Consider the following 11,164-nt stretch of genomic DNA (forward strand, 5'->3'; position numbering starts at 1 on the left):
TGTTTGCTCGTTTGTCTCTGCAGTGAAGAGGTCAGTGCGCTGGTAAGCATGTCGGTCTGGACATCATGCTGCGGTTTGCACAAACTCAGCCCACATGCTTATCTCTCTCAGTTTAATCTGCACTTTCTCACCCTTTACGATATTCGTTTTAGGCATCTGAAAATGTCAGCCAGCCCCACAGTGAGGTGTGTGCGTGATTTGCACACAGGTGTGTTTTCTGTCCACACTCACATTATGTTCTGATACACCTGAAAGTCATTGATTAGTGGAACTTCTCCAGGTTCCCACAGGGGTTCGAAGCAGATTCTTCTATTTATGGTATAATGTTCAAATTACACCAGGCTCAAAAGTGCGATGATGACCACACAGTCAAGGACTTCCTTTGAATTTAAGTCAGTAGTGCGCAAATGGGGGCGCGGGTGGTGCAGCAGCAGGTTTGGCTGGGTCCTGCTCTCTGGCACGGTCTGGGGTTCGAGTCCTGCTTGAGGTGCCTTGTGATGGACTAGGGTCCTGTCCTGGGTGTGTCCCCTCCCCCTCCAGCCCTGGGTGCACTGTGCCCTGCTGTCCCTGTGTCCTGTGTCCTGGTCGCGGGTTAGGCTGCGACCCTGCTTGGGACAAGCAGTTTCATACGGTGGGTGGTGCACAATACCAGCAATGTTCAGGTAGCTTTCAAGGTGGAGGTCAGTTGGGAGCTCTTAAGGCGACCATTCTGGGAGGCCAATCAGGACCTGCCCAGCACTGCTGCAACCAATTATACTGCAGAACAGGACACGTGATTGGTGGGCAGGACTCCACAGGCAGCCAATCAGATTCTCTGCTGTTACCCCTCACCTGAAGGGGAGATGCAGAAGGGAAACGGGTAACCGACTGGGTTCCACAAACCAAACCCGAGGACGTTTCTGAGTACGAGTACAATAAATTACTCTGAAATGTTGAGTTCATCCATTGCCCAAAGTAGACACATCCAAACAGTACGTAGTGTGCATTTCTGGAAAAGCACTGGCTGTTTGAACACAATAATCTTGTGCCACAGCTGGTTTTGTAGAGCATTCAGCTGTTCCTTTTTTATATGTGACCTTTCTTTTAATGATGCATCTTCTTTTTGATAAATAAAATTTTATATCAAATGTCACAGTGTCATGAGCCTGGTGTTGCCTGAAGGAAGAGCAGAAAGAAGCATCCGCCGGACTGCCGTAAGTTACGCTCACAGGTGGGAGGCTGGAGGTTTGACGTGAGTCGTGTTCAGCCGAAGCTCCACAGCACAAGATCGATCGTAATGTGTTCGAAATCAAAAGGTCACCATCACATGTATTTGTTCTGCTTTCGTCATGGGCTCCTGCTAAAATATTTAAAAAACATTTATTCATTAAACCTTAGAAATTACTGACTTCAAGTAAATTTATTTTTGGAGCACACAGTGAGTGAGTGACACAGACAGAGGCTGAACAAAGCCCGGGAAGATGAAGACACAAACACGACAAGTTGACTGTATACTAGAGTAATACATTATCCGTGCACTTATTAAAACTTAAGTTACGTATGCCTACTGGCCACGGGGGGAGAAAAAAAAAACCCTAACCCAACTGAAGGGAGCGAAAGAAACCTCTGGACTCCAGGTTCAAGTGCCAGTGAGTGAGTGGAGTAGTGAGTGGTGAAGTAGTGGCTGCCCCTCCCTCGCTCCCTCGCTCCCTCGCGTCAGGTGGTCATCAGCTTCATTCGGCACGGAGCGCTGCTGTGACCACCGGCCTCCTCGCGTCTCATTGTAAGGAGACAACGATGAGCGAGAGAAAGCAGCGACGGAGCACCTGATGCAGCCGCTGCCACTCGTGACTCGAACCTCCAGAGGTTTCTTTCTCTCGTTTGGCTCCGACGGCGCTGCGTCCTCCCGCCCTGCAGGTGGCGCCATCGTTCGAGCGCCGCCGAGGGGAACTGCGCGCAACACGCCGTTTGTCCGACGAAGAAGAGCTCGGCGGCCTGTCGCGCTGCCTCGATGGAGGACGAACTTTCTAGAAGCGCGTCTGAGGACGAGGGCGCGTGGAGGAGCGTGGACACAGGTACTGTGGCGAGCGAGGTGATAACGCGGTTCCGAAGACGCCGCCGGCACAGAGAGAAGCCTTGCGAGCAGCAAACTCGTACACACACACACACCACACACACGCCGTGCTTAACTTAGTTTTCGGTTTTCTGCCGCTCCTCCCTTAATTCACCTCCTGCTTGTTTGGACCTTCAGTTTCCGCGAGACTCCCGGCGTTGCTCCTTCGCTCTTCTGTGGCCACTTTATTAGACACACGTGACCTACGTAGTTCAATTCCCCCCCCCGACGAGGGATGTTTCCGAGCTGCATTCTTGGATTCTGACTGCAGAGTAAGAGTTCAGCCTAATCCTACATTTCTGATCCATCATCTCACCCCCACGGGGGCCTGCTTCGAGTGGGGCTCCGGGGTTGGGGCACTGTGACTGTGTACAGTAGGGTTGTTCGCCAGGCAGGAGCATTGAGTACAAGCCAAGGTAAGTACTTTAACTGCTGCTGTGTGTCCACCACCCCCGAGCTCTTTTGTCCTTCAGAGCCCTTGTCGGTGCTGTCCGTCCAGCCCAGGCAACGTGTGACCCCGTGCGACTCTCGTCCTGCTCTCCGCCAGGCTCCCAGGACGGCGATGCGGCTGAAGGCCCCTGCCGGGTTGTGCTACACTTGGACATGGACTGTTTCTACGCTCAGGTGGAGATGATTCGGAACCCGGCCCTGCGCGCCGTCCCCTTAGGTGACGTCTCCGAAACGGCTTCTTCACCCGGGAGGCTCTGGTTGAAACAAACGTTTCCCACTCGGTTTGCGCTCCGCTTTCCCCTTTGCGCACGTATTTGAGTGCGCGGCTGACGCGGTGCGGAAGTCACAAGTGCTCCAGACTGCGGAGTTTACGTTTCAAAGTATTTGCAGGTGGTTCTCCACGTAACGCGGGGTTCCCTTCGGGCAGCCCAGCTGTAAGCGCATCTTGGTCATTACCTCAAAATCCCCTTCTGCTGCGTTATGAGAGCCGTAAAGATGCACGACCTATTAATGGGCGGCACACTTGAGAAGTGCTGCAGTCTCACAGCGCCTGGGTGGTGCGAGAGGACGTGGGTTCGATCCCCGCTCTGTCTGTGTCGAGTTTGCATGTTCAACCCGTGTCTGCGTGGGTTTCCTCCGGGTGCTCCGGTTTTCTCCCGCAGTCCAAAGACATGCTGTTCAAGTTCGCCCATAGTGTGCGAGTGGCAGAGAGTGTGCGTGCGTGCGTGCACGCCACTGATGTACGGATGAGTGACCCATTGTAAGCAGTGTACCTAACAGTGTAAGTCACCGCGGTGAATAAGGTGTGTGGGCTGATAACGCTACATAGAGTTCGTTGGAAGTCGATTTGGAGAAAAGCGTCTGTGAAATGAATAAATGTAGTAAAAGGCTGAAATACTGCAAGTTGCTCTGGAGAAAAGAGTCAAATGAGCTATAAATATAAAAAAACATGAAATAAACATCAGCTTACTAAGATATGCTGTTCAGGTAGATTGACTCTTTTAAGGAAAAAAAAAAACCCCACACATAGTGTGTGTGTGTGTGTGTGTGTGTTTCACTGGTGTATGGATGAGTCATTGTAAGTAGAGTATCTGGGAGTGTAAGTGTAAGGTGTGGCCTGATATTACTGCATAGTGTTCAACAGAATTTGCTTTGGAGAAACTAATCTGCTAAATGAATAAACATATATGTAATATAATTCAAATGTTATGGTGTATAATAGGGCTTTGTTGTATTTTTTCACGTGTGTGAAAGTAATATTGATATAGATTAAGATACAGTGCAATAATTTAAAAATGAAACAGTACAAGTGATTACTTAATACTCATGTTAACATCGTAAAGTATTCATTGAGGAATAATAAGTCATGTTTTGGCTTGTTGGCAATTGTTAAAAGTAATCACAAACAATGTTCTCTAAATTTACATTTATTCACTTAGCAGATGCTTTTCTCCAAAGCGACTTACAATGCATAAATAAAACAATGTTTTGGTAAAGAAGTCACAGAGAGACATGCTGCGCGACTTGGTAGGAAATATGGTGCTGATGTTGCCGTACAGCAGGTGAAGTGTTTGTTCGGAGACGTTACTACCAAATTTTAGGAGCTAAATATGATGTAATAAGGCTAATGGGACGGCTGTATTTGGTTTATTGTTTCTTAAGCTCCTTGATGTGACAGAGCATATTTTTTGAAATATTCCATTGGATTGTTTGAAAACTAAAGTTTATGGTTAAAGTTTAAGTGTGTATTGAAGCAAAGATTACCTGTGTCACTTTCAAAGTGTTATACATTTTAACATCTGGATATGTTTTCCTACCTAGAACGTGGATGAGGAGGAGGAGTTGATATGCTCATAAAATTTATGTACATTGGGTTTAAATGAGTACCGAAGTAGCGTAGTGACAAGAAATCTTGTGTTCAGGTGTTCAGCAGAAGTACATCATCGTCACGTGTAACTATGTGGCCAGGCAGCACGGCGTGAAGAAGATGATGCTCGTCACAGACGCCAAGGAGAAGTGTCCCCAGCTGGTACTGGTCAGTGGAGAAGACCTGACCCGCTACAGGGAGGCATCCTACAGCGTCACAGGTGATTAACGCTCTGCAGGTGTCCCTACAGCGTCATACGTTACTTTTGCTGTGCTTCTTCTCTCATCCCAGCCAGTGGATCCATTGTTTTGCAGCGCTGTTGGAGAAGTTCTGCCACCAAGTAGAGAGACTGGGGTTTGACGAGAATTTCATGGATGTCACAGAGCTGGTGGAGAGCAGACTAAAGCAGGAGACAAAACCCGCTGACATTTCAGTCAACGGTCACGTGTACGACTGTCAGTGTAAGTTCAGTCATGTATACGGCTCTGTGTAAATCAGAACTTCTCACATAAATACATTCCATTTTTTTTTTTTTTAGCTGACCTTCAGCATGGTGTTGTAGTGTAATTTTCTGCAGATCCCACAGGTTGTACCTCTGTGAAGAAGGAGGTTGATGTGACATGGTCGATGGGAAGTTGGGAGGTGTTGCGGGTTGTGGTGTTCCTACGCAGTGGCATGGGGCACTTTGGCAAACGTGAAGAAAGACCGAGAGGCTGATGGCTACAGTTGGAAATGAAAACAATGCGAATGATGGCGTTGGTAGCGATGGAGGTGATTGTAATCACAGCTTACTGTACATAGTCTGGTGAACTTATGAGTTTCCCCTCCTGTGGTTTTTCCTTGTGCAATAAATCACTATATGTGTGCATTTGCTGTGCATCAAAAGGGAGTTAATTGCTAACAAACAGCAGGAGAAAGACTAACATAAGCTCTGTCCAAGGTCCAGTGCAGTGAAATTGTACGCCAAACTCTGGACACATGACATCCTAGAGCCTCGGGAGATTGGCACATGACCACTTGTCTGCTCGCTGACACCACATGGTCTAGCAGCTGCACATGTTGTGTCCACACAGCCCTCGACACCGGAGTCCAGGACCACCGCCGGCTCGCCCTGGGATCCCACATCGCCGCAGAGATACGAGCCACTGTCCACAGGCAGCTGGGCCTCACAGCCTGCGCTGGGGTCGCGTCCAACAAGCTTCTGGCCAAGCTGGTGTCAGGTGCCTTTAAGCCCAACCAGCAGACGACGCTGCTGCCGGAGAGCACAGCGCACCTGCTGGGCAGCTTGAGGGGTCCACATGCGGTGCCCGGTGAGGAGAAGAAGCCGCCGCCACCACGCTCACCGTTGTCGAGGGACTGCTCGCGCTGGTGCCGATCGGAGTGGTGACATGAGTGACGGTGCACCTCGCCCTCTCTCCAGGGATCGGCTACCGCACAGCCTGTCGGCTGGAGGCCCTGGGGCTATGCACCTTGGAGGACCTGCACCGGGTTCCGCTTGTGGAGCTCGAGAAGGAGCTGGGAGCAGCAGCTGCCCGACGCGTGCGCAGCCTGAGTCTCGGCGTGGACCCATCGCCCGTGACCCCCAGTAGACCGCCGCAGGTACAAGTGGCATCGATCTTCAGTGGTACTGTGGGCCAAGTGGGCCTCCTTCCTCGTTCAGGTGCTGTGGATGTGTGCTGAGAGTGAACTCTTGTCATTAAGTGTTAGGATCCACCATTTGAGGTTTCCTGGTTACGTCGCCAGCAGTCACCCTTCGTTTACGAAGACAGCCTGAAAATGACGTGTAGCTGGAGTCTTGTTTCTCCCTTTAGTACAAAGGGGTCAGTAATTATCCGTTAAATTTTTTGACCTTATGAATACATATTTTGACCTTGCACCACAGCAGATGAGAAATGAGACTGGGTTGGAGACTTCCTGAAGGCACTGTGTCTGCTTTGCTCTTTGTAATGCTGGTTGTTTATGGATCCCGTTCAAAAGTTTCACAGGCGGTATGTGTCAGGTTCATGGTAGCAAATCACTCCTACATCTCGGGATGTGAGGAGGGAATGAACGTGGCACAAGCTGTGCAGCGCAGGAGAACCTGTCTTCAGTTCAGATCTGTACATTTTTATTGTATTTCTCTGTTTTGGAACCCAACCAGATTGTTTTTGGAGATGTTTTAGCACATCTTCTGCACAACTTGCTCTGCATAAACACTGACCGCATCAGTTGTGCCCCTTTAATACCGTTTCAAATGGCTCTCCTCCTGTGCCTGTATTTGTGTTCACCGCAGTCTCTGAGCAACGAGGACTCCTTCAAGAAGGTGTCCACGGAAGTGGAGGTGAAGAAAAAGGTTGAAGAGCTCATGATCACACTACTGGACAGGTGGGACTCTGTGACTCCTGCGTGTTCAGTGTGTCTCAAGTATGCAATGCGCTAACACCTTCCCTCGAGTCCAGTGCAATGGACTGTTGATCCTGAAGGGCTGGAGCACAAGGACAGACCAGACTCGCTAGATATTTTGTGTCTCGGGATAGTAACCCGGTCAGCCCTGCATACTGAGTTAGTCTTTAATTCGTACTGAGAGCAACAGGGAAACGTGATAATCAGTTGAAATGAGAATTAACGTTTGTGGTCTTTCGGGACCAGATCAAATGTTTTTCATAATCTTAAAGACATCTTGATCTGAAGGCTTGTGACTGAATATTATAGCTAATATATCACAGCTTCTGACTGAAATTTGTTTCAAAGCAAGTAGAAATAGTGACGTTAATGGTCACGTATGAATTTCTTTCCAAAACAAAACTTTCAGCTTCTTTTTTGTAATTCCCCTCGACAGGTAGTTTTCATTTACAACTTCAGAGTAAAGTTGGAAAGGGTTACTGAACCTGAACCAAACAGAGATGGTTTGGAATAAGTTGGACCAAATGGTTAAGGAAAAGCAGCCAAAAGCATGCGGAACTCCTTTGAGGCCTTTGGAGATGCGCCCCAAGTGGCTCATCATGAAACCGGTTCACAGAGAATGGCTGCTTTGAAGAATCTAAAATATGATACTTTTGCTTTAAGGTTTTTTTGGGTCACTGAATAAATCCATATTTATTTTGTAATTCTGATTGCCATTATTCTAAAGTGTAGGAAATGGTGAAAATGATCTTTCTGTGAGTAGTTGCGTCTGTGAGGGCAGAGGTTCCTCCAAGTGATCTGTGGGCTCAGGGACCTCCCCTAAGGCTTCTAGATGACGTGCCTGTGTTGTGTGGTAACGTAGAATGCACAAGGACGGCAGGACCCCTCGCACCCTCCGCCTGACCATTCGGCGCTTCTCTCGCACCGTCAACAAGTGGTTCAACCGGGAGAGTCGTCAGTGTCCTGTCCCAGGACTCCTGGGCCACAAGATCCGCTCAGGTCTGTAACTTGCCATAGGCTCTGTCAGCACACACTACGTGGAGCCATTATCCTGTAATATGCAGGTGCAACGTTTGAATTCCACTTGCTCCTGTATTGACCTTGGTCTGAGTGCTTAGTCTGAACTGATAGAGTAAAATTGTCCTCTCTATAAATGGGTGAATCACTGTAAGTAGCTTTGGCAACTAATAAGATATTGAATATTTTTTGTAATTATTATTAGTTTAATCTGGGTTTAGAATGAGTTGTGGAAATGTGTCAAATGAATAAATATAAATGTAATCGTAACAATTTACATTTAATTTAGCTGATGCTTTTCTCCAAAGCAACTTACAATGTGAAGTATACAGTTATTGCAAGCTTACAATCATTTACCCATTTATACATCTGGATAACTTTACTGGAGAAATTTTAGGGTAAGTACCTTGCTCAAGGGTACTACAGCCGGAGGTGGGGGTCGAACCTGCAATCTTTGGATCCAAAGGTAGCAGCTCTAACTACTACGCTACCAGCTGTCCCTATTTGCCAGTCCTTTGTATTCATAGTTGACCCCCGAATTGTCTCAGTGGCTCATTCTTGTTCCTTATTTCCAGGACACAGGAGCTCAGCCTACATCAGCTGTGGTTGCTGATTTTATTGCCTTTCTCTCTTCTTTCAATCTTTTGTTTCCTCCTTCCTCTTCCAAAAGCAGGAGGTGGTGATGCTCTGGGCCCTCTGGTAAAGCTCGCCATGAAACTTTTTCACAGAATGGTGGACACGCGCGTTCCATTCCACCTCACCCTGCTCAGTGTGTGCTTCAGCAACCTGCAGTCCCCCTGCACAGCCAAAAGGGGCTCCATCCAGGCTTTCTTTGCCCACGAGTCTCCTCACAAACGAAGAATGGACTCCCCCTCTCAGGCAAGAACTTCCTGTCATGCTTAAAAGCACTTCCTGTCACATGTCATTGACATGCGTGTGGAGACCTCTGTCCGAATGAACAAAATACCTTCGCGGGCACTGTGATGTAGTTGGTTAGTTAAATGAGTATGGAGGTCATTTTAGTAGTATACTAGTACTCCAGTTTACACTTTTTGCAACCCTGTACATGGTTCCTCATGTTACAAATGTTTCTTCTAATTGTTGAATACATTTTATGGTTTATTGTTTTATTCTTACCAGCAGTCTCAGTGCGTACCTACTTCAGTTGTTTCATTGATTGTTCCCAAGGGATTTATGGTTGCTTTTGGTACAGGAAGTAATGAAGCCTGTGTCTCCACAGGGCGCGCTGTTTGAGGACATGGACTCAGGTGGCAGACTGACAACAGGGGGGAGGCCTCAGGATGGACACCTGGGCTCCAGCTGTGTGTGTGACAATGTGTCTCTTACCCCCCCTGCTGGCGTGGACCCCCATGTGTTTCGGGATCTTCCTGCTGACATTCAAAAGGAGCTGCTGTCCAGCTCAACGGTGGACACTGTCCTGCGATGTCCCAGCTCAGCAGGACCCTCAGATTCAGAGCCAGGCTTTGTCACAGGGCTCCACCTCTCTTCCTCTGAGTGTTTGCAGCAGCGCCACCCTGTGGAGCTGCACACAGAGTCCCGTTCCCCAGTGTGTGATGTGCCTCCACATATCGACCCCCAGGTGTTTGCAGAGCTTCCTCCGGAGCTGCAGAGGGAGCTGCTTTCTGAGTGGACGCGCAAGACGTCTGCGGTCAAGATGCAGCCTCCGCCAGGCACGGGCGCCCTGCTGCATCTAGGGGGTCAAAATTGGCCACGGCAAGCAGCAGCCAGACAAACAACTTATTGAGGTACTTCAAGCCCTCCTGAGGCTGATAAGGCAGTGTGGTGTGATTCACACTTCTCTACGCTATGGACACTCTCTTCTCTCTCACGCACACACGCCTGAGCGACCAGTTCCGTTGCCCAGCCTGTATACCATCCTCCTCGCAGCAGCACTCCTCAGCTGGATGGTGCTGCTGTCACATCCACTGGGAGGGGAAGAGTGATGCGATCCAGGATTCAAGTAACACACCGCTAGGGTCCCGTGTGCTGCGTGTTGTGTCAAGAGAACATGTGTCGTAATAATGTTAAAATGTTTAAAACTTTGGAGGTTAATTCCTCAAGGTGATTGTCAACACTATTACAGTTGTGCTTGCTTTTTCCTCTAAGAAAATGTATAATGTTGAATAAATGTCCTTTTGATGTGAAGGGAAGCCGTTTTTCCAGTCTAGTTGTTGTGTGTTTGCAGGTTTCTAAGTGTTTTCACAGTTGGGTCCAGGAACTGTGTTCCAGTGAACCAGAGCAGCACACAGTTCAACTCTATTAAGTGCTTTCACTGAACCTGTTTCCTGCACTTTTTCCCAGGTGTTTCACCTGGTAAAGAAGCAACAAATCACATGTGTGCTCTTAAATTATGGTGCTTTATTGTCAACGTGTTTTTAAAAAAAGGGGGAGACACTTTGCAAAATCAGTCTTCTGAGGTTAAAAAAACTGCTAAACAGTTAATTTGTAAATAGTTGCAGTTTGGAAAAAAATAGTAAAAAATGTAAATGAATGGATGCCGTTGACAAGAGCATATGGGAAAAGATTAATTGGCACAATGACAGCATGAGATTAGCTTTTTATTACCAATGAGCAAAAATCTGATTTGATTGTCATTGTTTGCATTTGTGTAATGTTTTGCACATTAAAATATTCTTTTAGAAAATTGCCATTTTCATATTTTTGGTCTCAACATTAATATTTATTCACTAGACACTTCTTTGGAATGACATACGAATCAAAGTAAATGAAAGTAGAGTCCCAGTTATTCGGAACCCTAATGAATAATAAATTGAAGTTTTTGTAGCTTTCTATTTAATTACTGAGCCTCTCCACCAATCTATTTTCAAATACAGCTCATATTACAAATGGTTCTTTAGTGTCTGGATTTTTTTCTTTTCCAGCCCCTCTCCTCTTTAGGCCGGATAATCCGGACCCTACTGTACATCATCAGCAGAATTAAAATGAGTGAGCAAACTGTACAGATCAGGTAAAGATGGGTTATTGTTACCGATAGAGATTATATTGCCATTTAATGGGCATTTGCACTGTAGCTCTTCATCATCGCAGAGAAGTGATTAAGTGGCCGTTAAAAAGCTGCAGTCACAGGACCACAGCTGACGAGCAGACTGGCAGCTCCGTCTGGGGACCCAAAGGGACAGGACTTGGGGAGACTCCGTTCCTCCTTGACCTGGTCAGCCAGCCAATGACCGCACTCTTGCGGTCCAATTCAGTCAGAGCTCTGCAAGACGTGGAAAGGGTGGTGAGGAGGGCCCCCTATGGTGGCATCAGCACACCTTTCACTCTGTGCCTCACAAAGATGCTTTTCACACTGGTTGGCTGTTGAGTTGAAAACC

The 11,164-nt window shown here is 47.6% G+C and overlaps 1 protein-coding gene across 1 annotated transcript; it reads left to right on the forward strand.

The window, feature by feature from the left end:
* Window positions 1–1,934: 1,934 nt before the first annotated feature.
* poli (polymerase (DNA directed) iota) lies at window positions 1,935–10,420 on the forward strand. The gene is given in 11 exon segments (XM_018731765.2): window positions 1,935–2,054; window positions 2,640–2,759; window positions 4,465–4,629; window positions 4,724–4,870; window positions 5,483–5,719; window positions 5,830–6,008; window positions 6,682–6,773; window positions 7,654–7,790; window positions 8,482–8,687; window positions 9,049–9,481; window positions 9,484–10,420. Coding segments are annotated over 11 exon segments (1,890 nt in total). The 5' UTR covers window positions 1,935–1,990; the 3' UTR covers window positions 9,594–10,420.
* Window positions 10,421–11,164: the final 744 nt, after the last annotated feature.

Source organism: Scleropages formosus, chromosome 17 (genome assembly GCF_900964775.1).
Source record: "Scleropages formosus chromosome 17, fSclFor1.1, whole genome shotgun sequence".
Taxonomy (NCBI): Eukaryota; Metazoa; Chordata; class Actinopteri; order Osteoglossiformes; family Osteoglossidae; genus Scleropages; species Scleropages formosus.